Source organism: Xenopus tropicalis, chromosome 3, assembly GCF_000004195.4.
Source record: "Xenopus tropicalis strain Nigerian chromosome 3, UCB_Xtro_10.0, whole genome shotgun sequence".
NCBI lineage: Eukaryota > Metazoa > Chordata > Amphibia > Anura > Pipidae > Xenopus > Xenopus tropicalis.
In genome coordinates, this window is record NC_030679.2 from 126,857,717 (window position 1) to 126,885,613 (window position 27,897).

At 44.2% G+C, this 27,897-nt stretch overlaps 2 protein-coding genes across 6 annotated transcripts; one reads left to right on the forward strand and one right to left on the reverse strand.

Annotated features, from left to right (window-relative positions):
• On the reverse strand, positions 1 to 15,113 carry retsat (retinol saturase (all-trans-retinol 13,14-reductase)). 3 transcript variants are annotated; one of them, XM_012958621.3, is made up of 12 exons: positions 15,022 to 15,113; positions 11,910 to 12,208; positions 9,412 to 9,594; positions 8,575 to 8,816; positions 7,656 to 7,857; positions 5,370 to 5,567; positions 4,155 to 4,277; positions 3,442 to 3,580; positions 2,875 to 2,984; positions 1,662 to 1,828; positions 879 to 1,038; positions 1 to 418 (listed from the first exon to the last, which is right to left on the reverse strand). In XM_012958621.3, the coding sequence occupies exons 2-12, from the start codon at positions 12,064 to 12,066 to the stop codon at positions 273 to 275; spliced, it is 1,827 nt and encodes a 608-aa protein (XP_012814075.1). In that variant the 5' UTR covers positions 12,067 to 12,208; positions 15,022 to 15,113; the 3' UTR covers positions 1 to 272. The 3 variants fall into 3 exon arrangements, with proteins under 3 accessions (XP_012814075.1, XP_012814076.1, NP_001121412.1); XM_012958622.2 differs by lacking the exon at positions 15,022 to 15,113 and adding an exon at positions 14,771 to 14,860; NM_001127940.1 differs by lacking the exon at positions 15,022 to 15,113 and having other exon boundaries at positions 11,910 to 12,091.
• stambp (STAM binding protein) lies at positions 14,811 to 27,875 on the forward strand. Of its 3 annotated transcripts, none has more exons than XM_012958568.3 (10): positions 14,811 to 14,896; positions 17,497 to 17,732; positions 20,022 to 20,097; positions 20,209 to 20,304; positions 20,926 to 21,268; positions 23,378 to 23,502; positions 23,629 to 23,766; positions 24,851 to 24,963; positions 26,506 to 26,605; positions 27,163 to 27,875. In XM_012958568.3, the coding sequence occupies exons 2-10, from the start codon at positions 17,530 to 17,532 to the stop codon at positions 27,217 to 27,219; spliced, it is 1,251 nt and encodes a 416-aa protein (XP_012814022.1). In that variant the 5' UTR covers positions 14,811 to 14,896; positions 17,497 to 17,529; the 3' UTR covers positions 27,220 to 27,875.
• The last annotated feature ends 22 nt before the right edge of the window (positions 27,876 to 27,897 follow it).

Consider the following 27,897-nt stretch of genomic DNA (forward strand, 5'->3'; position numbering starts at 1 on the left):
TGAAACACAGAAAAGTCCAGTGGTTGAAAGCCACTGAAACTGATTTAATTAATGACGACCATGAATCTTCTGTACATTGGGAATACAAATCTATTGCATAATTGTTATTCATTTCAACTATACTGTTGGAATCAGACTCTGGCTATCAGTGATCTCCAGCTGCCATCATTCTCAAAATATACAATGTGCGGACTTGGACCTCTCCCCCAGCCCCTCTCTTGGCCTTCATTGCACCCGTACTTTCCCCTGCAGCCACACGTCTCTAGGGATGGCTACTCCAACTTTTTGGCCTTCTCCTGTATAATCTGCCGGCGGAATCGCTGCAGATCAAAATAAAGATTGCGCCCCAAAACTTCTGATGCGCAGATCATCGCTCCGGTCAGTGCCCCTGCAAACCCACACAGGAAGATATCTTGCCCTAGAAGACAGAATAAGGAGTCAGCTTAACTAAGCCAGGAAAACAACTCAGTTACCTCAATACAGATATGGGGATAAAGGCATGATGAATCTATAACCATTTAACCACCATCGTTAGCCATTTTATATTTTGTTTTCAAAACCCCAGCAATCCTTTCAATGGGTTTAAGCACTACCCATTTCTTTATGCATAGAATGACAATTTAAGAGGAAACCAGACAATTGTTAAATCCTTATTTATTACATACAACAGACAAAATATTTCTTAAACCAAGTTCATTCCCCCACAGGTCTAGACTGAGACTTAAAATAGGCCCTGGCATGTTAAGTACACAGAGGCCAAACAGCCCCCACCAGCCCAATAAATAGTGACTGTCTGTGGCATCTTACAGCAGCCCCTCTGGCATTTGCCAGAATCCACAGAGTGCCATTCTTGGCTGCCTGTCCCCCATGTCACTGACCTGTAAGATAAAGTCCTTGTATGGGTGTTTTAGCTCTCATCTCTGTCACCGTATCAGGCTGCATCCTGGCAATATCGTGGTGCGCCCCGTAAAACTCACCCCGTGGGGCACCCAGGTAGTGCTGGTTGGTGACAGGTGAGCCGCTGGTATAACAATCAATCTGCAAAGAAACAAAATTATGCATAAAGCACTGCACACAATACATATCCCACCAAATGGGGTTGGATCAATATCAGAATCCAAATACTAAACCTCAAATACAAATGCATTTTTTACAACAGCCTAGTGGTCACGCATGAGGTCATAGGCCCTAGTGACATCAGACTTCTTGGCATGAAGCTCTCAGAATTAACTTGCATTGCAAGTACCTGTACCTGGGCAGTAACTTATGGCAACTATTTAAGTTTGGCTTTTTCATTGCTCTACTCAACTGGCTCCAACAAGCAAATCACTTTTCCCTGCACTGATAAATGTGCCCCAATGTTGACACCTTCATTTTGCATGTCACTCATAAATGGCACTCTGTGCCCTCTGTGACATGTTCCTGACTTGAGAAAGCTAGAAAGTGGCCATTGAGTAGCTCCATCCTGAACCGGTTACATTCCCTGTAATTGCTACTTGATTTGCGAAATGTATGGCAGTCCTCGTCTTTTTTGCTTCACCCCAATAGACCACCATCTTCCCCTGTACCTTTCTTGGTCTTTATATATTTGCAAACCATAAACTGATTTTGTCCATTTCCTCTCCTGCCTCTGTCCCTTTCCCAGCAACCCCTTGTCTCACCTTGTCCTTGATCTGAGGGAAGATCTGAATGGTGGTCTCCAGCATGGCCTCAGCGAAGCTGCTCTTCAGACTCTCATAATCTGCTCCTCGCTTCTGCACCTTCTTATCCTTCCACTCCTCAAACCACTCGTATGGGGTGAAGGAAAGCGCAGTCAGGCTTGACTTGCCTGCACAATCATGTAACAAATGGGGGGTTATTAAACAGAATGTAGCAACCCTAAGACAGAAGGGCACCCCAAAATTACTTTTAAAGTGCAAAAGGGGAGGTTCTAACAAAAACGTTGTTATAAATGGTGAGCACTGGTGTAGAACTAGGTTTGGACTGAGATTCAAAATAGAACCTTGCATTTTAAATACATAGAGACCCAATAAATAATGACTGTCTATGGCATCTTACAGCAGCAATTTATTGCCTAGTGGCTGGGCAGCAGCCTTCCTCTGCAGCAACACACGCCTGACCTGTGCATTGTCTGTCTGTCTGCTCTTTCTAATAGATTGTAAGCTCTTTGGAACAGGGGCCTCATCCCAACCAACTCCTTGCTCTTAAATATTCATTCTTACTATTTATAGTAACTGTTTCTTTACTTATTGTAAAGCACTGCATATATTTGTGGGGTGCTGTATAAATAAATACAATACAAATACACTAGAGAAGCAGCAGTGCAGCTGCAATAGGCCCAGTGAGTAGGGCTATGGCACATGGGGTGTTTTGTCTGCTGCAGCCATACCTTTGCATCTGTCACCACTACTAATGTTATATCATAACATTAGTAAGCCCTGCTTAAGAAGTTGGTTACTGCTCACTACCCCCCTTGATGTTGCTCCCAGTGGCCTCAAAGTAGGTGCCCATTTTTACATTTCTGGCTTGGGGGCAAGTTTTAAAAGCACAGGGACTCCAAGCAGAGCCTCTTATAGTCTGCCAGTCCACTCGGGGCTCCCAAATAGCCAATCACAGCCCTTATTTGGCATCCCCAAAGAACTCTTTTCATGCTTGTGTGGCTCACCGACACTTTTTACATTTGGCTGTGGCTCGTGTGTAAAAAAGGTTGAGGATCCCTGCAGTAGAACAAGACTCGCCAACGGATGGTTTCAGTCATTTCAGGATTAATCTGAGCAGCTTGTTGTACTAGTAGAATTTATGGTGTTGTACAGGCTTGGCATCTTAGATGAGGCAGATGTGGGTATAGCATGTTTAATGGATTAAAGGGCATACCTGGGCATCGATCCTCGTGGGTGGGATCTTTGGCAGAAGGGGAAGATATATACAACATTGGAATGTAAGCCGCAGCTTCATCTGGGGAAGCACTGAGGAAACGTTTCTCTCTGAAAGATAAAAGAGATATCCCTGGCTAAAACATTCAATCAATCTTTATATTTACCAGATTTAAAGACTATATGGGTTATTTACCACACACAGGGTGCACTCATCTATGTTTTTGCACTTTGTGACCTGCTCTGCTTGTAGTTTAAAGGAGTGCTCTATTCAAAAAGGGTGTTTTGCCCTCTAGCCATCTTCCAACTTGAGCACCAGTCAAAGAGCACTGCCTGGGGTTCAGCCAGACCCCAGATGCAAGTGCTGCTTGCGCCCTTTGCCTTTGTATCTGCATTTAGGGTCTTAGTAATTTACCCCTTCAGTGAAACACATGTACTTATTACATGGTATAAATTTGTTCCAGTAATTAGCAAAATAAAAGCAAATTACTGATAGCTGCCAGCACTGCAGTAAACTTGCACCATGTTAGCAAATATGCCTTAATATGGCTGAAAAGGGCCCACTTACAGCATTTCCAAGTTGTTGTCTGGGATGTAGATGTAATTGGTGGCAGGGAGCCTTAAATCTTCCTTTGTTCCTTTTAATCCAATAAAGAGACTAAATCCACCAGCACCATGCTGCAACATGCCCAGCTGGGACTGGATCTCTGCAAGGAGAAAGAATGGAGTATATAAGGAGGGCAACATTAAGGGTAAGAGAGGAGAGATGTAAATAAAAATACATGAGGGCTGAACATGTAAGTCGCGGGCGACTAATCTCCCCGAGTTGCCTTCCCCTGCCATCCCACCGGCGAACATGTAAGTCACCGGTGGGATGGCAGACGCGGCGGGGCGATTTGAACAAAATCTGCCATCCCGCCGGCGACTTACATGTTCGCCGGTGGGATGGCAGGGGAAGGCAACTCGGGGAGATTAGTCGCCCGCGAACAGGGAGTTTTGCCGCGGGCGACTAATCTCCCCGTGTGCCAGAGCCCTGAAGGACAAGAGAAGAGAAGAATAGGAGTATACAACCCCTTTTCCTACAGTACAGCCCTCGCTTTCACTGCCGCTCTATGACACAGCTCCCTAAACTGCCCATACACACATTTATGTCACAGGGATTATATCTGTCTAAAGAGAGCACAGTGCTTCCACAGACACCAGATTTTAATTTATACATTGTCCAGTACATCCAGCCCTGATTGTGTCCTACTATATTCACTAGCAAGTGGCTCTACTTACCAGGCATTGCTTTTATTTCTGGAGGAAGAAGCTTCTCATACGTATTGAAGATTCCAGCACCAGAAATCACGACAGGAGCGAAAATATTGACAGGATTCTGCCCCTTCCCTCTTACAACAACTCCTGTCAAAAGCAAAAAACAGAAAGTCATCAACAGTCACAAATGGGCTAATGTGTGTGACCTGGTCCTACTGGTGAATTAGGAGAGGTCAGAGGTGTCCATCTTCTATTCACTGGGAATGGGATTTGTACCTTGGTGCACTAGGAATGGGAGAGAATTGTGCCTTGGTGCACTAGGAATGGGAGAGAATTGTGCCTTGGTGCACTAGGAATGAGAGAGAATTGTGCCTTGGTGCACTAGGAATGGGAGAGATTTGTGCTTTGGTGCACTAGGAATGGGAGAGGATTCTGCCTTGGTGCATTAGGAATAGGAGAGAATTGTGCCTTGGTGCACTAGGAATGGGAGAGAATTGTGCCTTGGTGCACTAGGAATGGGAGAGATTGTGCTTTGGTGCATTAGGAAAGGGAGAAAATTGTGCCTTGGTGCACTAGGAATGGGAGAGATTGTGCTTTGGTGCATTAGGAAAGGGAGAGAATTGTGCCTTGGTGCACTAGGAATGGGAGAGATTGTGCTTTGGTGCATTAGGAAAGGGAGAGAATTGTGCCTTGGTGCACTAGGAAAGGGAGAGAGATTATTGTTCTACTGTACTAGGAATAGTATACAAATGTATGCCTTGCGGAGGGATATATGTCCTGTTATACTAAGCATTTTAGCGAGAATTGCTACATGTTGCACTTGGAATGGTAAAGGGAATCATGTCCCGTTGCCCTTGGAATAGGAGAGAGAGATTCGTACTACATTGCACAAGTAAAGACTAGTTAGGAGGAAATAGTACCCTGCTGCCCCAGGATTGGGAGATGGTTTTGTGCTTTAACAATGAGATCCGTGTCCCAGTGGCCTTGTGCCCTGCTGCGTTACTACATGTAGCCACATGCATGAGGAATAGACCACCGCGCCTGCATTTTATTGCACAGGAGGAATTAAATCTACCTATTGTGCACATCACAGTATCTTAACATGGAGAAGGAGTGCCATTTTAGTGAACTTTCAGCATTTCAGATATTTCAGGACCACAACTCATGGCAACCCATCATTAGCTGAGATATTGGTAAAATACTGGTGCAGTGGTGCACTGGTCCCAAACAATTCCTTACCGCAAGCTCTCCTGTCGCTGTTGACCAGGATTTTCTCCACTGTTGCTTTTGCTAGAACCGCACCTCCACTTTTCTCAATCACTGGTACCAGATGGTAGGTGATTTCACTGGCGCCGCCACTAGGGTACCAAGCCCCTCGCAAGTAGTGTTCAATCAGCACTGAGTGTAGTGCAAAGCTGGCTTTGTCTGGAAACACACCTAGAAACAGGAACCATAGTGCATATTATCAGGTGCAGAATAACCCTCTCACCTCAGTTATAATGCGGTGCTGGATAATTCAGTCTGACAGTTCTACAGCTCCACCTAACCTCCGCCTGCTTATAGCCACATCTCCCTATGCTTCAGCTTCCACCCACTGAACCTATTCCACACATCAGCAACCTCCTGTGATAACATTATATTAACTGAGAGTGTTTACCCTCCCTGCCACCTAACATTAAATACAAAAGGAAGACTATGGGAGCTTATAAGTGTAGTTACAGCCAGGCAGCCTGCAAGAAAATGGAAGCTAAGGTGGAGAGAAAGGCAAAGGGGAAAGTTATTGCTGGGAATGATGGCACTGGGTGTGGCACAGTTGCTTTTAATAATATACTATTCCCTCCCTCCATTTGTCTGCTTCCTTGTCACTGGTTAACTCTATAACTGTATGGCAGAAACATTCAGTGTCCCATGTCAGCAGCTCCTCACCAAATCAGATCCCTAAGACCAATGTCCTTCTGTAAACTGCGGATGTATAATCAACATTTTAGTGTGGTTTAGTTACCCTTTTAAAATTAGCATGCCAAATTCTGCTCAGAAAGAACAAGGTTAATGATAGCAACTGTGATTATATCGCCAGTATTTGATCCTGTGCTTGAGCACATAAACATATCTAATGTACAAACTATTAAACGCTCTGGGACCTTTAGCCTAGTAAGATACCATCTCTGCCTATAGGCCAGGATTAGCCCGATTACTGAACCTTCCTTTATGACAGAAAAAATAGGAGTAATTAGCTGCAAGTAGGGCTCATTTACTAAGCCAGGAGCAATGTGCAAAGTGCCCTGTTCTTTTCTCTTTGCCCCACAGGTAGCCACAAGGCCTTGTGTGGCAGGTGTTAGGCTAAAGCCACAAGGGCTGATTCTTGGCCTTTGGATAAACATAAGCTGAAAATCAGCCCCTATGCTGGGCATCAGCCTTTCCCCGTGCCTGCACCTGGTGCCATCGTGTTGGCCTGGGTTCAAGCACACAGAGCAGATTTCGGCGCCAAAATGCATACTTGCGCATTTCAATATTGAAATCCGCTGTGTGTCCCTGCACCTGTGCAGACACAATTGAGAGGCTGATAGGGCGTGATAGCCTGTGTTTATGTCCAGGTCTCAAATCAACTCCATGTGGCATTTTCCTTTAAGTACAGCGCTGCCCTGCAGATGACAGTGCTGCTTTGTGTCTCTTGTGCCAGAAAATATACCCCCTTCAACAATGGTGCAATGAATAAAGCTTGTTCTGAACATACATTTTCCCTATTGTTTTAATTAGAATATATCTATAGTTTCTCTTATTTTGTGCTTTAAACAGGGCAATTTTTTGAAATTGAAACTAAAGCCACATTTTACTTCCTGATCCCAAAGAGCAAAGTCAAACAAATCAGCAGCCCACTGAGAGGCTTCTGTATAATGAGCTGTTCTTTATCTAAAAAGACAACAGGCTGTAGTTGGGGAAGGAGATGTGTTTATTTATACAGAGGGCTTATGGGCTCTGGCACACGGTGAGATTAGTTGCCCGCGACAAAACTCCCTGTTCGCGGGCGACTAATCTCCCCGAGTTACCTTCCCCTGCCATCCCACAGGCGAACATGTAAGTCGCCGGCGGGATGGCACACGCGGCGGCGCGATTTCCCGAAATCGGCGAAAAAGACTCGCGAGGCTTTTTCATCGATTTGCGCAAAATCGCGCCGCCGCGTGTGCCATCCCACCAGCGACTTACATTTTCGCCGGTGGGATGGCAGGGGAAGGCAACTCGGGGAGATTAGTCGCCCGCGAACAGGGAGTTTTGTCGCGGGCGACTAATCTCCCCGTGTGCCAGAGCCCTATGAGTGGACTGCTGAGTTGTTTGACTTAGGAAATAGAATGCAACTTAAGTTTCATTTTCAAATTATCCATCATATTAAAGTTAATGTTAAGGTGACCAACCCCTTTAAGACTAAACCATCTGTACTCCCTGGGCATCTGGCCTCTAGCCACACTTGCTAACCCACCAACACAGAAAAGCCCAAGCTGATCTTGTGGAAATGAATCATCTTTGTACCATATGTGCCAAAAATGTAACACAGTACAGTCCGCAGCTCCTTGTTTTCTGTTAATCCATTTACGACCTCTGACACACTCCGCCCGGCGTAGCTGAAGAATGGGGAAAACCATTTTACCAGGCCAGTGCGGCACAGGAAGCGAGCAATAGGCAATGGCAGAATCTTCAGGATGACCATGTCTTGAACCCGACCAGAGACTTTCTGTAAGATAACAACGCCATTAATGGTGCCCTGCAGGCCCAGACTGGCAATCTGTGGGTTCTGACAAATGCCAGAGGGGCTGCTGTAAGATGCCATAAACAGTCACTATTTATTGGGCTGGTGGGGGCTGTTTGGGCCTCTGTGTACTTGAAATGCCAGGGCCTATTTTGAATCCCAGTCCGCATCTGGTGCCCTGAGGTGCACACATGGCAGGAGACTATGGGATGCTGAGCTAGTGAACATACAATGCAGCCCCAAATTAACCCCAATATAGACTATGAATGTAATCTTACATAGTCTCAGTACATAAAGTTACTAATCACATCCAAATAAAACTGGGTATTGTGGAAATTATCTTATCAGAGTAAGTTTCTATACTGAGTGGGTAGTGACAGATTCCTTTTTACATCCTGCCAACGGAGCAGAACAAACACTCTTTGTACTTCCAACTACATAGGTGCCAGAGTCCTATGCCACCCCCTTCACAGTGCCAGTGTGCTGACCCACGAATGGCTGGGTAAATGCCATGCTGGGGTCTGGAAGGCATTTGTTTTTATTAGCTATAGTTCCTTGATCACTGCAATGGGGGGAAGAGCATTGGATTGCAGAAAGGTTACTCTACAACATCTGTTCAAATCAGAAAGATTGCCTTTTATGTACTTCTATCTCATTTGGACTAGAAAGTGATACAATGCTATATTAGCGCAGCAGACTTACCTTCACCAGCTGCATAAAGGTGTCAATTGCTTTCTTCTCCTCCGGAAAAGCTTTTTTAAGCTCATCTGAGTATTGCTGCATCCCAACCCGCATGTTGTATCGGCGTCCGTTTGAGGTGTCCCCCAGCAGCACCACATCAAATGGATCGTCCATGGGCGCCCACTGTAGTTGCCCCTCCGTCAGCTGATCTATCAAGATCCGTGTCGGGGAGTGCTCATTCATTTGCCCAATATAATGAATCCCTTAGAAGGAAAGAAACATGGTCAAAAATCCCACAAAACCTCAATAGTCCTAAACTTGACTGCTAGCTCTGTGGGTTAGGGAGCTTTTTGGTCGTATGTATATCAATCTGTACTCCTGTAACCTACCTTTTAAGCTCAGTATACTGAGTTCTATGCTGTGCATAACCATATCCATATATTATTAAGTCAACGGAAAATAAGTTAAAACTCAAAGAGAGAAGATAATAGAGGTCCCTGCCCCGTAGAGCTTTCAGTCTAAATGGGAGGGTAATTACAGACACAAATAGGAGAATAATAGTGCTGCAGGTTACAGTGGGTGACACTGCTATATAAATGGTAGCTGCCAAATTAGGTGCTGTGTGAGTGCTCCAAATGGTAATTTTCATATATACACCAAACCAGTGGATACAGTACATAGCATATACCAATATGAGCGATATATGAAATAGTTCCCAGGGTATCCAGAACACGTTTATAATGGCCTCTCCAAACATCTGCTTGGGGTCCCATTGGGAAGAGGTTCAGCCTCAAAGTTTGGGAATCTCTACATCCACTACCTGCCCCAGTGTATCACACCCACATGCTGCATACTCACCCACATCAAACTCATAGCCTTTCTCATTGAATGTATGACAACAGCCTCCCAGTTTGCCCAGTTGTTCCAGGACCAGCACCCGTTTGCCAGCCTTGGCAAGGAGAGCGGCTGTTGACTGGCCCCCGATACCACTGCCAATGATGATAGCATCCAGGTTTTGTGGCACTTTATCTGGCGAGAAAACTGATAACAGAGAGTGAGAAAGGAGAGATAAAATGAACAGGGAAGGAAATAGGGCAAAGGGTTAAATAGAGTGGGTGAAAGCAATGGGACAAATTATCTGGGGGGGTTAAAATAAAGTAAGCACAAGGGGGAAAAAGAAATATTAACATTTAGAACAGTTTGTTGCACTGATTTAGCATGAAACTGACTTTAATATGCCAATAACAGACAACACAGGCAGAGAGCAGCTGTTGTATATCTCCCAAACTGTGCCAACCATACCCAGACCAACTGCCCTCTATACATTGCCCAGTCAGGGGATTAAAGGGTACCTATCCCCCAAATACCCCACCAAAAATTTTGGCTAATACCGCAGCACTCTGGTTGGAGAAAACAGGTGTTTTTTTCCTAAAAAGTGCTCCGACCATTAGGCCACCTGCACCGGTAAGGAGCTCCATATTGTAGCTTTCGCTAGTTCTGTGCATGCATGTTATGTTACACACAAGTGCGTTGTGATAAGTGCTCATTATGCTTATGTGTGCCACTAAACATGGCTGCCAGCACTTTGCGCTCCCTTTTGGTGTGGCTCATAGGGGGCATGGGCATTTTTTTTACAGAAAGAAACTATTGTTTCCCTCAAATGGAGGGTGGGATGTATTAGCAACACCTCAGGTGGGGGACACAATTTTTGGGTGATAGGTGTCATTTAATGAGAAGCCAGTAACAAATGTGCCAGTATGAGGAAATGGGTGAAAGGGCATCTTTGCCCCAGTGTGGGCTGCGTATCACAAGAAACAACTTATATACAAAAACCAACTAACATGTTTTTACCTTTGGCAACAGATTTAATATATTTTTTGTATTTATATGGCTATGACTGTCACTCTCTAACAACACCCAGTAAGTCCTTGGCAGGAATTTGTAGGCCCAACTGCTAGAGCGGCTCAAGCTAAGTTGCCGTCCCACCATAATGCATCACTGCATGTTGTTATCTCACTGTCACCTTGTCATGTGACTCCCATAGTCAGGCCAGACGCCTCTGTAGTGGTCACTGGGGCCAACAAGGTCAAAGCAGAAAAACAGTGTATGATGTAAGTGAGGTAGAGGCAACCTTTGTTTTGTTAAATGTATAATGAAGTAATAGAATTCTTAATGAATCGGATAAAAGTGAGTGTAGGACTGGCCAGACCAGGGATGACTGTGACGTAGTTGGCCAGCTGGAATATATGGCGATATATGGACAAACAATCCCTGTTTTGCTTAAAAGGGAGGGCATTTCTTGGTGTATATATATATTGTTGTTGTCTGTATATATTTTGTGGTCACAACCTTATTACACCCCCCGCCTAATGGTTTAAAGTTTAGTGGTTAAGCACATCTTCTCGTTTTTTGTTATAATATATATATTTATAACACAGACAGAGCTGACTGATTCCAGCATGATTCAGCAATTTCCCTACGCTACTGACACAGCATGGACGGGTTGTTTGTAGCAGGAAATGATGAAGCACAACAGTAAACTGTTTATATCTAAACAACTTTTAAAAAGAAATTCAAACCTGTGTATACAAAATAATGACTAAGCCTCTGCTACATATTGGGTACATGTTTATGTGAGTGACCCTTCCCCTTTAAGCCACCTGGCCGTCTGTGCATTTTTTTGGTTGGCCAATGGGCCAGTACAAGCACTGAATAATCAGGGGGCCTGGCTTTTCATTTCAGTTTATTATTCAAAGTAATCATTTTAATGAGCTGCACATCCATAGATGATCATACAGCTTGGTGGGAAACTGATTGGGCGGAATGAAAACTTTAAACATCTGACCAACCATAAGAATAGTTTGGGGACAGGTTATATAGTAAAAGTCAACAGGTTTGCATCTCATCTATTACCACAAGGCAACCAGTAAATTGTTTGCTTTCAAACTGGTTACCGGTAGATGCTTCCTGCTGCTGGTTGCTATGTGTTACTTGACTAGATGCAAACTTTGTGACATTTATTACATTACACAGACTTTTAGTGATCTAGTGCAGGTATAATAATGGAAGAAAAAATGTTATTGGCTGCTTTAAGTTCACAGATGGCTACAAACGTTTGCCCATTGTGCCGCCTAACCCTCTGCAGGTGTCATATTATTAAAAACAAATATAATTTAACCTAATTCTCAGACACCAATTAAAAGTCTGTAGGGTATTGGGAGGTGTAGTCCAACAACATGTGAAGGGACCCAGATTGCCCATGCCTGTTCTAAATGGTAGTTGAAGTCTCCAAGCAGAAGGTATACACAAACAGCAGTTACTTGTTTTCAGGTTGCTAAATGAACAGTGAGCATTACCATTCTTAATCACCTTTCTCCGCTCAGCCTTGTCCATAACGAAGGGTTTTGGGGGTCTCCTGGTATCTGCAGCAAATGGGTTGGGGGCTGGATTCCCTCTCCATGACTTGAATAGGATAAGGATCAGCAGGAGCACTGCTACCACAAACAGCCACATGTCTGTGCCCACTGCCACTCTGTGCTGCTCTCAAGCACTGCTCTCTCCTCCTTCTGCTCTTTGTACACAGTGACTCTGGGCCGGGCTTGCCTGGGTCACAGCACTTCCCTTGTCTCAGTCACTGTTGGGGATAGTGTACAGGCTGCATATTAAACAAGATAAAAAGAGGAGGGGTGAGTTACAACACCGGCACTTGGAAGTCTCCAGTTTCATCTGCACTGACGCCCATGGATACTACAGAGCCACTTTGCTCCTGCATAAGTTATACAAGGGCTGGGTGGCGACCGTCCCACTGTGTACGTTTCTTATGAGGTTGAGATGACAATAAAAAATCTGAACTGAACTGTAGCCAATGAAGGCTCCATGCTAATCCTATTAAACACTTCAGGACTGGTTTCAGGTTAGGGCAGAAAAGGAATTTGCCCTGGGGGACACTATTAATCAGCAGTTTAGGTCAGGGATGTACAGCCTGTAGTAACTTCCAGCCTTCAGCTGTCAGGGAGTCCTGTAGTCTAACAACAGTTAAACTCCGTTGATTTTCATTCTTGATGTAGAAAGGGTTTTCCTTTTCTTACATTGGGGCCCTTTAAATGCCTTAGAACAGGGTGCTTGGAGCATGACGCAAATGTGCACCAGTACCCTGAACCTCAAATCTGCAGAACATGAATCATGGATTTTGGCCAGAAGAACAGAGTGGGGGCTGTGCAAATATGAAGGGACGTTACCCTGCCCAGATGTCTGTATCTTTTGTGGCCATAGAGAGCAGCACCACAGTCTTATGCCTTAAAAGTAATTAAGTAAAATTAATTCATTCTTTACGGAGAGTGCCATACACTTGCTTCAACTGATAACTCGGGCCCTATACCAGCATCAATGTTTCCCTGATCCTGACTTGAATAGAAATGCAAAGAAGGAGGTTGTGTTTTAGCATCTGTTTACTCCACCCTTTAGGGCTCTGGCACACGGGGAGATTAGTCGCCCGCGACAAAACTCCCTGTTCGCGGGCGACTAATCTCCCCGAGCTGCCATCACCTGCCATCCCACCGGCGAACATGTAAGTCGCCGGTGGGATGGCACACGTGGCAGGCGCGATTTCGGCAAATTGCCTGTGCAGCGTGTACCATCCCACCGGTGACTTACATGTTCGCCGGTGGGATGGTAGTTCGGGGAGATTAGTCGCCCGTGACAAGGGAGATTTGTTGCGGGCGACTAATCTCCCCGTGTGCCAGAGCCCTTATAGATTACATTTTTGGCTAACTAACTAGATTAAAGCATTGCTTTATTTGCACAACCTATCTATTAATCCCATTTTATTTTTACACTGAACTGTTCCTTTAAAGCTAATGCCACATAAGTGCTGTGGCACACGGGGAGATTAGTCACCCGCAATAAATCTCCCTTGTCGCGGGCAACTAATCTCCCCGATATGCCATCCCACTGGCGAGAATGTAAATCGCCGGTGGGGTGGCATACACGGCGCTGCGATTTGCCAAAATCGCCGAATTTAGCTCGAGAGTGAAGGGACCGCAGTCGTGTCAAGGGTATCAGGCTTAGCTTTGTTCTCTCTGATTCAGGCCTGCTGTATGGAATCCGGATCACTAGAGGTAGAAACCCTAAGGACTTAGTTACTTCCCAAGCTACTCTCCACAGTGGTGCAACTATATTGCTTGCTCTGCATTGTGAGTATATTTGCTTAACCCTGTGGATCAAATGTCTTGGACAATAAAACTAATTATGGTTTAGTTTGCTGAACGAACCTTCTGGTGTCCTTTCTTTCTTATATTTTTGCACAAATTATATGAGTTGTACTTGCACTACCCCCCCCCCCCTTTGATCCTTCCACATAGCAAAGTCCAGTGTACCCCATTCTCTATGGCCATTCTAGCCGGTCATTGTTTTACAGCCAAAAAGGGGTTATATTTACTTTTGACCCCCTTACTATACATTTTTTTGGTGGGGGGGTATTATATATAACTTTGGGGGTTACTTTTTGGATATTTCTGGGGAAGTGGGTGTGGCTTGGTAAGGGGCGTTCCTGTGCGTAACCCCATGTGCCCATTAAACTGGACAGCTGTATAGCCATAGCTAGTAAACAGCCATGCCCGGACACATGTATATCTGTGCGGTTAGGTTTTAACTCCTGAGAGTTAAGTGCACACCAGTTAACCTTCCTGCACTTCTTGTTGTGACAGTGCCCACTCACATATATATATATATATATATCTATTCCACTGACGGCACTCACCAATCACAGGCCACACGCCGGGTGCTCACCAAAAATATTCACATAGCTGCAGTAGAAAGCACTCACGGCTTCAATTGTTCAAAAGTATCAAAAAAGTTTTATTGCTCCACACTCACATCATGTGAGTGTGGAGCAATAAAACTTTTTTGATACTTTTGAACAATTGAAGCCGTGAGTGCTTTCTACTGCAGCTATGTATATATATATATATATATTATTATTATTATTAACATGTATTTATAAAGCGCCAACATATTCCGCAGCGCTGTACAATAAGTGGGTTTCATACATTGGGCATACAGAGTAACATATAAAGCAATCAATAACCAATACAAGAGGTGGGCCCTGCCCAAAAGAGCTTACAATCTATATATATATATATATATATATATACACATATATATATTCGTCAATTAGATAAGGAATAATATACCAATGAGATATAATTGCTACCCTTACTAAAGATGGCCGCTGCAGCGACCCCATGTCTGTGTCAGTGGGTTGGAGTTCGGGCTCTGCTGACAAGGCAGCGGGTGAGATAACCCGTCACATGATGCGGAAGAGAACGCGTAGCGGCTGAAAGTGGTACGAGATGGCAGTGCGTAAGATGGAGTGTATTACAGGAGGCCCTTCCTGTACAGTGAATGAAGCAACCGGCTGTTCACATTGTAGCCTACTTTATACAGGACAGGCCAGCCTTCTGCCCTCACCTCTTGCCAAGCTCTTCTGTTCCTCTCATTAACCCTGCACAGTACAGACGTGCCTTGGGATCCTGTGCTCCCCTCTCTGTCCCAGCAGAAGCAGGCCTGTTCCTTTAAGGGAATGGTGAAGTCACAGCCATGTGAGCAAGCTGTGGGAGGGGCGTATTATTACACAGGGGAGTGTCTGGCTGAGACATTAGGACTTCCTGAAAGCCTTTATGGAGCTGCTGCGGCCCATCCAGAGCAGGGAGCAGGGGATCTCAATGTAGAGCTGTGCTGCCAGCGGCTATAAATGCCACACAGGCGCAGCATTGCTCGGAGAAGGGTTTTCAACAGGTGAGAGTTGCTGGGAGTAGTATATTGGATGTTGGTATAGTGGCCCTGAGGGTTGCTGGGAGTAGTATATTGGGTGTTGGTATAGTGGCCCTGAGGGTTGCTGGGAGTAGTATATTGGATGTTGGTATAGTGGCCCTGAGGGTTGCTGGGAGTAGTATATTGGGTGTTGGTATAGTGGCCCTGAGGGTTGCTGGGAGTAGTATATTGGATGTTGGTATAGTGGCCCTGAGGGTTGCTGGGAGTAGTATATTGGATGTTGGTATAGTGGCCCTGAGGGTTGCTGGGAGTAGTATATTGGATGTTGGTATAGTGGCCCTGAGGGTTGCTGGGAGTAGTATATTGGACATTGGTATAGTGGCCCTGAGGGTTGCTGGGAGTAGTATATTGGATGTTGGTATAGTGGCCCTGAGGGTTGCTGGGAGTAGTATATTGGACGTTGGTATAGTGGCCCTGAGGGTTGCTGGGAGTAGTATATTGGACGTTGGTATAGTGGCCCTGAGGGTTGCTGGGAGTAGTATATTGGGTGTTGGTATAGTGGCCCTGAGGGTTGCTGGGAGTAGTATATTGGACGTTGGTATAGTGGACGTGTGGGTTGCTGGGAGTGGAATGGTGAGGGTTTGAATTCAGGTTATTCCTTAGTGGAGATAGGTCCTGGGGTGAGAGGCCCGTGCCAGACCCCAATTGTATGTGTCTCCCCTGCAATGAAATGGTATAATAAGAACTGCCGCACCACACAGCATATCACCCCTCTCATTTACTGCATTGCTGTTAGCCCATAATCCCCAATGGTTTTTGTCATCACTTTGGTACATGACCCCGGTATTATTGTGGCCATATTTTCTCAAACTCCCTGGAGTTCCTACATTCGCATGGACTGCCCAAGAATGCCCAATATTCCTATTGGCTCGGTTGCATGTACAGTTTACCCTTGACTTTTGAGGGGTGCTGGCTCTCACAGTGAGAGCGCCAGGAGAATGAGAGGCTACACATGAAGTTGAGACCAGCAGCATGTTCTGCTATGGGGGGCCCAGTGCTGGCAGCAAAGATATTATTATAGTAGCACGCAACTGTCATGTTTAACTGGTCACGGGCTGCAGCATGTTGCTATGGTGTGTTGCTGGGGGCACAGTGCTTTGCTGCACGATGATTCAGCGGCCTGCCAGCTTGATAACCAGGTAACTTGGTGCTTGCTGATATGGAAGGAAGCCAGGCAGCCACATGATCTTCATCATCACCTCCAGTACTTGCGCTAGTTGTGTGTTACTAAAATCATTATTGTGCCATCAGTTTCACACCCCTTCTTGCCAGCCTCAAAGGATGTTTAAAGTAAAGCTGAGCACTAACTGGTGTGGGTTATGGGGTGTTAAGAAACAATATGGCAAATAAAGGGTGTCTTCCAAGACTGAACACGGAAAAGATGGGGAATGATGGGTGTGTGTGTAAAGTAATACAGTGAGTCAGGTGATTCTGTACCAAGAACCGCCCAGTGATGGATATGGGTGCAAGATCTAATGTTACACCATGCAGCCCAGTTTACAGGTTTTTGTAGACGCCTACATTAATAACCATAATTAAAGGGGGTTTCTTGAATGTACTACATGGGTGAATAGATACCAGAGCTGGCTGCAGTGTGATTGGACAAGTGTCCACAATGAGGATGGGTCACCTGGATGGTCCAACCAGCACATTAGAACTGCAGCCTAGGACCTGTGAGCTAAGTCATGGCTTGCTCTGGCACTTTGGCAAGCACCCAACTGCACTGAGCCCAAGTTCCTTAGTCACGTCCTACTGGCTAATCAGCAATAAGTTAGATCTGCTTCAGGCTGTGCTGGCTTCTGTTTTGCCATGCAGTACATTCAAGCAACATTTTCATTGCACCCTATAAATATGAATGGTTATTAACATAGGGCTATTTCTTCAGAGCCCTGCAAAATAAATTGCTGATTAGCCATGCAGCACATAGATAACTTTTTTCTTTTAATATTAATTACATTACCTGCTGGCCCCACGTGCTGCATACATGTTAGCATTACCCTTTATGGTGCAAAATGCTGTAGGGATTAGTGGTTCTTCAATGCCAGCAGCTTGCTGAACTGTCCTGTGGCAGCTATTAAATAACAGTCTCTCTTTACTCTGCTTTGTGCACAGGTTGGCACTGCTGCTCTGATTTTTATTTGCACCATGCCAGAACACAGTGATGCCAGCCTTCCTCCTGAAGAGCGGCTCCGAGCCCTCGTACTGAAGGGGACATCCGTAGAGGTGAATGATGATATTCCTCCCAAGCGCTACTACAGGTCCGGAGTGGAAATGATCCGGATGGCCAACATTTATGCTGGGGAGGGCAGCACAGAGAATGCCTTTATCTTGTACAACAAATATATCACGTAAGACTCTTGGAACTTATGTTTTCTCTTTGTGGCATTGTATAATCAAACCTATGGAGCCTGTTATTGTCATCATAAATACAGTTAGGAATTGGGGTGACTGGCTTGAAGTAATACGAGCAGGCATAAGATCAGTTACCCAGAATCCCCATGTTTAGAAAGCTTAGAATTACTGGAAGACCAGATCCCACAAAATTTTAATTTCTATCAATAATATAAAACAGAACCATGTACGTGATGGTGACGAAGCTGCATTAATCTGTATTGGTGGCAAAACAATTCTATTGGGTTGATTTTATGTTTAAACTATTTTTTTAATAGGCTTCAAAGTATGTAGATCCAAATTACAGAAAGATCCCTTATCCTAAAAACCACAGGTCCCAAGCATTCCGGATGACAGGTCCCATATACATATTTTCCTGCAGGGACAAAGTTCTTAATCATTTACATGTTATTTGCACACTGGGTCTATCATGTGATGACTGCGTGTAATTATTTATTTTTCGCACAGACATTTTGAAATTGATTAAATGGTTTTAATAGAGAAGACATTAAGCAGCTATAATTTCAAAGGGAGCCCTGTTCTTTCTGCCTGGGTAAGTCAGGTGTTAACTTAAGTGTAGGGCTACTTTGAGTCTGAACGTGCCAAGTAGTTGGCAAATTGGTGCACAGCGGACTTGGATTTAAAATAATACCTGGCATTTCTTGTACACAGAGGCCCAAACAGCCCCCCCCCCAGCCCAATAAATAGTGACTGTCTATGGCATCTTACAGCAGCCCCTCTGGTATTTGCCAGAACCCACAGATTGCCCGCCAGGCCTGTACACATGCTGTACGCAGCATTGTTTAAATTCATGGAGGCACCCAAGCAGGCAGGTTGTGTGACTTGTGTTTGGTTGCACTGGCCTTAGCATAGCAATTATTAACTATAATAATTATAAACTATATACAGGTATGGGACCTGTTATCCAGAATGCTCGGGACCTGGGGTTTTCTGGATAAGGTGTCTTTCTGTACTTTGTCTACCCAATAGGATTGTTCTGCCCCCAATAAGGATTAATTATATCTTAGTTGGGATCAAGTACAAGGGACTGTTTTATTTTTACAGAGAAAAAGGATATAATTTTTTTTACAAAATTAGAATTATTTGGCCTTCATGTTATTTGGAACCCTCTGGATAATGGGTTTCTGGATAACAGATCCCATACCCTGTATGTGCCAGCTAGCCTGACAAGGAGAATAATGTGGGTACTGACTTAGTTGAATTAGTTACGCTCAAGGGAGGTTGCTGTTTGTGAGAGACTGCTGTGTAATTAACACAGATAAAATAAACATGGATTCTGAATAAAAAATTACTTTTATTAAAAATACATGTAATTATGTATAAACGTTAATGTGGTAGAAAATATTATGTTTTTATATATTTCCGCACAATCAGCATGATAGCCCCCTTTAGTTTAATATTGGTGATAAACCAGTGAAAAGCCCTGCTCTTGGCATAGCTCACTGCCCAAACCTATTGTAGTTAATGGCCTCCCTGTTCAAAACAGCATAGAAGTCATTTTAGGCAACTTTCAAAGTCTTATAAAATGGAAAACTGCAAAGCTGCATCTATCTGCCAGTTTCAGTTCTCTGCACTGCAGATGCCAGCTGGGAACTGACTTCTGCTACATTGTCAGAACCAGGAATGACTGCAGAGACCAAATAGAAATGCATTTAGAAATAACATTACTATATGTTGGATCTGTGTTGGAAATGCTTCCAATATCTCAATATTGGAAATGCTTTGCATACACAGTAGCAATATATGAAGGGAGAATTGGCTCTGATCAGATAATGAGAGAAGTTGTGTGTACATCATGGTGCATCTGCTTTGTGCATCACATGAGAATCACCCGTTGCTTCTCCTTGCATTGCACTCTGAGCGCTGCTATTTTTATGTGATTGGCTTCCTAGCCTGCGGCAGGGGGTGGAGATTATTTTGCCACTTGCTGAAGGCATTTCATACGTGGCCGGTTCTCTTGGTCCCTGCAGAATTCTTAGCTTGGACTATATAGGAATTCTGGGTGGGTAGAGTGGTAAGTGTTTTTAAACTGATAATCAGTCCCACAGTAAACTGGGCAAAAAAAAGTCCCTCTGTGATTCAAATGCTTTTATATAGATCTTATAGGTCAGTGATAACATATCACATGACCTCTGGGTTACACTCCATGTTTGATAGGAAGTTTCGTTATGATGTGATAATAAGAGAAAAGACTGAATGCACTAACTGTTTGGCTCTTCCCTCAGGCTTTTCATAGAGAAGCTTCCCAAGCATCGGGATTACAAAACAGCCAATGCACCCGAAAAGAAAGACACTCTAAAGGTGAGAAGCTGATTGGGGATCAGGGTCCCTGCTTCTTTCCTTCTCTCTCACTCACTTTCACCCTCCCACTCTTTCTTGTGCTCTCTCGCCCACTTTTGCTCTGTCTTCCAGAAACTAAAGGAAGTTGCGTTCCCCAAGGCAGAGGAGCTAAAGAAGGAACTTCATAAAAGATACAAAAAAGAATATGATGAATACTCAGAGAAAAAGGTATGGATTAAACAATCAGTATTTTTTGCCATACCTGTAGTGATTGCTTGGGCAGTTAGACTGGTTTTAGCTTAACTGATAAACCATCTTGGCATGAATGTGGAGAAGATGTGTATAGGACTGACACATTTGGCCCATGCAGGCAGTTTAAATTACTCCCATGGCTGAAAGTTATTGCTCAGTGAAGCCGATGAGGCGTTCTATCATTCTTTATGATCATTTGGCCACTCACACATCCTGCTCGTAACCTTTGTCAATATGTTTCATGTAAATGTTATTTATAAATAGTGTATAATAAAACTTCTTATGATACTCGGAGGCTTATTTTGACTACTGCTGCCCTCAAGTGAAGAACAGCAAAGCACCCCTGCCCTGCCGGCACTGCTTCTTGAATGTATAGTGCCCTATTGAACACACACAGACCATTTTGGTGCCAAGGTCGTTTTATCCCTGCGCCGTGTCTATCAATTGGGTGTTTTTTAGCAGTATCCAAACTGATTCTAATAGATGTGGGCAGTGGACGGAATGCCCTGTTTGCTTTTAGCCCTAGGATTATATTATACTTATAAATTGTGACCCTTGGCATCAGGTGACAAAGTGTTGTTCTTGTGCTCCAATCAGAGGAAGGAGGAGGAAGAGCGCAGTCGCCGCCAAGCTCTGCAGCAGCAACTTGATGCTGAAAAGCAACGAGTGGCTCTCATGAAACAGCAACAGGAGCAGCAGGAACAGTTTCAGGCCTTTGAGGAAATGATCCGCAGGAAGGAGCTGGAAGCTGAGCGACTCCGAATCTTACATCAGTTTTCTAAAGATGACTCTGAATCTGGGTCACCTGGGGGCCTTCTCATACCTGGAGTGAATGAACCCCCTGTCACTTCACTGCTTCCTTCATATGGAACCATTCAGCCACATCCACCTGCTGTAGACAGATCATTGAAGCCGTCCTCATATGGCAGTCACAGGAGTGGTGAGTAACTGCCTATTTTCATCCTAAAGACCCTAAATCCAGAGCTATGGGCACCTCTACCCTTCTTTCATTGTCTTGCACTGGTGAATAGTACACAGGAATATGGCATAGAAAATATTCTCATGGCTCAGCATTGTCCATTGATTATCTCTAAGGCTAATGGCAGACAGGCTAAGGGCTCTGGCACACGGGGAGATTAGTCGCCTGCGACAAATCTCCCTGTTTGCAGGTGACTAATCTTCCTGAAATGCCATCCCACCAGCGAAAATGTAAATCGCCGGTGGGATGGCATGTGCGGCGGCGCGATTTCAATGAAATTGCGGAAGTTTCCTCTAAAGGCAACTTCCGCGATTTCACTGAAATCGCGCCGCCGCATATGCCATCCCACTGGCGATTTACATTTTCGCCGGTGGGATGGCATTTAGGAGTGTGCCAGAGCCCTTATTCAGGTTGTTTTGTTGCCTGAATGATTTTCAGCTTGGTGGGGGGTGAAAAAAAATGCTCCCTTTTAGTTTTATGGCTATCGACTGGCACAGCTCCCTGAATCATGCTGTCTCTTATTATCCCTAAACCTCTGTTTAGTGTAGGCTAAAACTGCTTATCCAGACTTGGGCATTGTTTGTTTGTTTTTTAAAAAAAGAATTAGGGTAATGGTAGAGAGGGGTAATTCAGGCCATATTTCCAGCCCAGCAGGCAGCTAATTGCTCCACTTCACCACTCCCTCTTTTTGTGGCAGTTGCCTGTATCTGCAGGTGTACCCTCGGGTTGGGGGATTGCTTCCCATACGCTTGTTCGTCTGATTCTGTTTTAGTGAATCCCCGGCATATAGCATAACAGAGAATGTACCACATATTGCACTCAAAATAAAAGTAAATTGTGTTTTCCCAAGCTACATTACGCCATCCCACATTTACAGGTTTTTTGTTTTTTTTTTACACTATTAAAAGGTAAATGTAAAATTGATGAGTGCTATTCACTTTTGCAATTTACTTTTTTTTTTTTTTTTCTTATATTCAAAAATATTAAGGAAATATGTCGTTATTATTAATGTTTTTTGTTACAACAGTGCCACCTGTTGGTCAGTTTCCGTCTGTGATCTGGTGAAAGAAAGGGCTGATCTGATGTTCCTCTGCTTAGGAATAGAACAAATAACTTTTCTCACGTATTTCCTAACCAGAAGAACATCAGCCCTCTATCTTTCTCCTGACAAGTTCCCTGACTAGGTTGTGGTTAGAAACTGACCAGCAGGTGGCGCTGTTGTAATAAAATGCATTTATATTAACTATGCATTTTTCTTAATATTATTGAATCTTGAGACAGAAGTATTGAATGTAAATTGCACAAGTACTTAGAATGGCACTCTCATCAATTTTGCATTTGTTTATTTGTTAAGGTTTACTTAACCAACTACATGTTTTACAGGATTTCATTTTATCTGTTTTGGATTTTTGGAAGATTTAACATTTCACTTGTACTAACAACCAGGAAGTACCGTATATACTTGAGTATAAGCCGAATTTTCCAGAACTCAAAATGTGCTAAAAAAGGAATCCTCGGCTTATACTCGAGTCAAGTAGTACTGGCGTATCAGTTGCGCGAGCATGCAGGCACGTCGCTCCGTCGCCATCCCGCCCCCCCCCCATGCGTCGCCCAAGCACTCTCAATCCTACCAACTGGTACCATTAGTTAGGCGAGAGCATGCCGGCACGTCGCGCATGTGCACCCCACCCCCTCCTCGCAAAAACTCGTTTTGAGTACAACAGAATCACAGCACAAAGCACACAGAGCATTTTGATCTTTGACATCCAACAACTTGCTGTAAAATTAGGTACCTCAGCTTATATTCGGATCGGCTTATACTCTAGTATATACGGTAGTTAAAATGACATATCATATATATCATATATATATAAAGATGTACAGAAAATTGCCCCAGTAAAAAGAAAACAAATGGATATTATGATGACCGTTGATAGCCGTATGATTAGCCTCAGAATGATCCTCCTTTCCTAAGAAGAGAGAGCCTGACTCTAAAGCTTATGTTATGAGTAGATTTTGGAAAAGGGAGCTGAACGTATATAATTGTATATCCATCATGTTGTTGTTTAGGTGTTACCAGTGACGGACTGCGCCATGTAAAGATACCGCGGGATGTGTGCTGCAAGTTCCTGCAGCTGTCTGAGAATAACACGCAGAGAGGGGTGGAGACCTGTGGCATTCTCTGTGGGAAACTGGTAGGAACATGGCTTGTCCTCTGCTCCCTGTCTTGTACCTTCTTACTTTTAATTCTAGCAGTTTAGACACTTTGTGTGAAGCTCCCTGTGCAATGCTAACCAGAGACTGTGTTTCTCTCATACCAGATGCAGAACGAATTCACAGTCACACACGTCATTGTACCCAAACAGTCGGGAGGCCCTGATTATTGCAACACAGAGAGCGAGGAGGAACTCTTCCTGATACAGGACCAACAAGGACTGATCACGCTCGGCTGGATACACGTATGGCTTTTACTTATCCTTTCACTTCCCCTTGCAGTGGCTGCTAGGTGCAGAAACATGCAGGTGTAAGACCATTTATTTCCTGTATATTATGTAGGGTAACAGGATAAAGGGAAGTAAACAATGCAGATTAGTAGAGGAATAGCAGATGCTGCATTTTAAAGTGACAGCCATATAGTTTTATATCCTTCTGTTATTTGCCTGTATCTGCTAGTGACGCCTATTCTCCCTAATGTTCAGCAGGGGGCAAAGTAAGCATCCAATACACTGAAGCCCTGAAGTAAGCTTTTCCCCAGCCCTAAGCCTACTTTCACTATAGCAGCAAGGCTGACATGGTGTAGGTGTTTGACACAGGGACATATCGGGGGGCTGGGAGGAGACAAGGTATTCGTTTTAGCAAATTAGATTAGTACCAGGAAGCTATCCACATACCTGTAAGAGTCTAGAGTGTGTAATTTACAGTATAACAGCCCTGAAGTGTGGAGCTGTATAACCTTGTCACAGCATCTGCAGACACATGGGAAAATGCCCTTAATCAACACATTACACTAATATCCCAGGGTGCATTTGTGGCCTCTAAGTTAGAAACAAATACAAGGACATTATCAATAATTATAAGGAGCATCATTGGTGAAGAGACTGATGCCAAGCCCACAGTGGGAGGGGGTAGTAGTTCTGCTGCAGAGAAGGCGGCTGAATAAAATAGCAAAAGCAGTAAAAGTCATTGTTAGTAGATATTAAAAAACCAAAAAATTAATCCCAAGGCAGCAGCTTTTCATGGCCAGGTGGTTGTAAAGTCGAGCCTGCTGTTTAAAGCCACTGAGATCATTGCAAGCACGTGTACAGAAGCATTATTATGGGGCAAAAGAGATTCCTAGGCAATAGGCTAGGCTAGTAAGTCTATAGTGGGAGAGTTCACAGCAGGGTGATCCATATAGATCCAGAGGGGAGATTTCAGTGACCATGCTGTTTCCATTGTATACATGTCAAGATGAATAGGGGGTGCAGTGCGGGATGAGTAGTGTTAGCCTTAAGCAGAATGAAGTTACAGTGACTGAGCAATGTATTTCTTCTCCCTGTGCAGACCCACCCCACCCAAACTGCCTTCCTATCCAGTGTGGACCTTCACACGCACTGCTCTTACCAGATGATGCTTCCAGAGTCCGTCGCCATTGTCTGCTCCCCCAAATTCCAAGAGTAGGTATAGGCCTCACTGTAGGCTTTTATTTGCCATCTCTCATGCTTTTCATTTCTCTGAAGAACATGCATAATGAAACATTTTCAGTTATCCCCTTTCCTTCCTGGTCAAGACCATACAGCATTATGCTAAGACTCTTGCTAGCACAATGAAATAAAGCAAATGTATGTACACTGCTCTCCCATAGCTACTCAGTTTAGGCTATGCTTGGGCGGATTTAAGCTGCTGGTTCAAGTCCAAGACTGATTCAGCAGCTTACCTGCCTCTGTAAGGGGCCTCCCCGGTCGATAACTGCCCGACAATTGGCCAGGTGTCACTCAGACAAGTTTGATTTTACCATCAGATCAGGGATCACATTAGCTCATTAATATGGTCCTCTGCCCGACAGTGCCCGTGCCTATCATTGTTATTCGATCATTTGGCCCTAGGGCCAAGTGATCGAATTAGCCCTATATTGCCCACCTTACGTGGGCATACCAGGGGAAGATCCGCTCATGGCAACCTCACCAAATGTGTATGGCCACATTAAGCCAGATGTCTATGGTCACATATATGATTTCATAGGTGTTAATATCTCATAAGAGGGTCACTGCTATGTGGGTTGCCAGTTTGATGAGTTACTATTACACTCTGCAACAGATACAAAAAAAATGTAATTTTTGTAGCTTTTGACCTATAATAATTAATTCTACTAGATACTGTATAACTAATTGGTGTTTATTGTTCTTTTTCACACAAACACACCAAGGTTATATTTATGTTTACAATTAGGCTTTTCAAGGCTGATACTGTGTCCTTGGTGCTGCTGTGTATGTGACAGAGGTGCCGTTAGTCCTGTTGTCTGCCCCTTTTATTACCTGCTGGGAGGATGCACTCTGGAGACATAGATAAGCTTGGCTGACGGCCTCCCTGACACATCTGGGAAAAGATCCGTATGTCTGGCACCATTGCCAAATGGGCGCACTGTTGTGTATGGCCCAACTTATTTTTTGTTAAAGGCTGAATGACTCTACATGTTGTTTTGTTATTACAAATAACAGTCATTTCATATTTAATTTGTATTAATGATGGTGCCATAATGCAGGCCTGTCCAACTGGAGATCCCAGACTGCCCAAGAGTTCTACTGACCTCCTTTTATGACCTCATACATTTAATCTGGCAGGATAGTGCATCATTTGCCCACTAGATGGAACCAGCTGGGCTGCACTGCTATAATGTCCCCAGTTGTACACTGATACATGAGATGTTCTGGTTCTGTGGGCCAATAAATGCAGGTGCCTTTTCCTATTCTAATGCGGTGAGGATCTTTAGCCTGTCAAGCCTGTGGCTGTGTCCCTCCATGCAGTTACTGAAATAGATTTAATGATAATTAACATAATGTTTTGAGTCCAAACCATTCTGAGGCTAAAAATATTTCTATCCTCCTATTGGCAGTTGCTAGAATAGTGGCTGCTAGCAACTAGTGGGTTCTTCTGATGACTGCTTTTGTGCACTTGGGGGGGCATTTCTTTATAATAATGATTCTGGATTTGTTCTGCAGAACTGGATTCTTTAAATTGACGGATTACGGCATGAAGGAGATTGGTGACTGCCGGCAGAAAGGGTTTCACCCCCACTGCAAAGACCCGCCTCTGTTCTCTGTGAGTATCTCTATGGGTGGAGTTTTTGTCAGACCTGTAAGGCATCCAACATGAGAAAGTAATGAGACAGCAATGTTCCCTAAGAAAGAATGGGGTAAAGCACTTCCTTAGGGTTCCTGTAGGTGCACCGACACCCCAATAATGCTTGAGCATAAACAGGAAAGACCAGATGTATCTTTTACAGGTCAACTATGTGTGTGAATCTAAAAATTCTCTACAGACTGTCATGGCAACAGTGTGCATCAAAGTCCAGCTGTGGGGGCAGTGGTTACACTATGAACTGGTGGGAGACCGTAGGCCAGAGAAATAAAGCATTTTGTTGTAGGTCAACTTCCCCTTTAAAAAGACGTCTAGCCTCTAGTGACTATGGAACAGTGGAAATCTGGCTGCTTCCCTATGGGAGCAAGGAGCAGCCTAACAAGCCAGGCCAGGAGTATAAATTGCTTTATTCTAATAAATATGGCATTTACTGGGTCTAGAGGATGGCATCCATTCTCCATTGGCCAGTCTGTACCGGTCACCACTGCTTTAATCATCTATTTGTTTCCCCCTCACAGGCCAGTAGCCACGTTTCAGTGACCGAGCAGGATGTCACCGTGATGGATCTGCGATAATTCCAGCAGCAAATGTGCCAATTGTGCGCTCCATCCTCCTAACCCCTGAGTGCCATCAAGTGCACTGCCAAGAGCTGAACGCATCTCTGTACAGTACAGTGCACACCTGTGGCTGTGTCACCTCTCCTGTGGAGTTTGGGGCAGGACTCAGACTGAGAAGTGGGAGGAGTCCTCAACTACTGTGCAGTTAAAGATGGAGTCCGTCCCTTTTCTGCCGTGTATGAACCTCTGCAGTGCACCCTCGGCAACCACATCTGACCTTAACTTTCCTATTACAAACACGTACTGAACACTAAACAGTCTATGGTTTGAGTGCGTTCTCCATTCCGGAGTTATCGGACGCACGGTGGTGCTTGAGATGATGGACCCTTTTTGTTTGTATAGAAATAAATCCAATCCATCTGTAAATGGCACCTCTAGGATATAGAAGATATTATGTACCTTATAGTCTATTTTTAATCCACACTTTAATTATTCTACTGACCTCCCTCAAATGAAAAATCTTATTTTAGTAAAAAGGAATTGTACATATATTAATTTATTTGATCGGCTTCTTAGCGACAGGTTGGGTAAAGGATCTTGTGCCGTTTTGATGATAGAAGAAAATTGTGCACTTTTTATTTTCTCCTAGCATTAAACATTGGAAATGCTACCGACCGATGCTTCGTGGTGGTTATT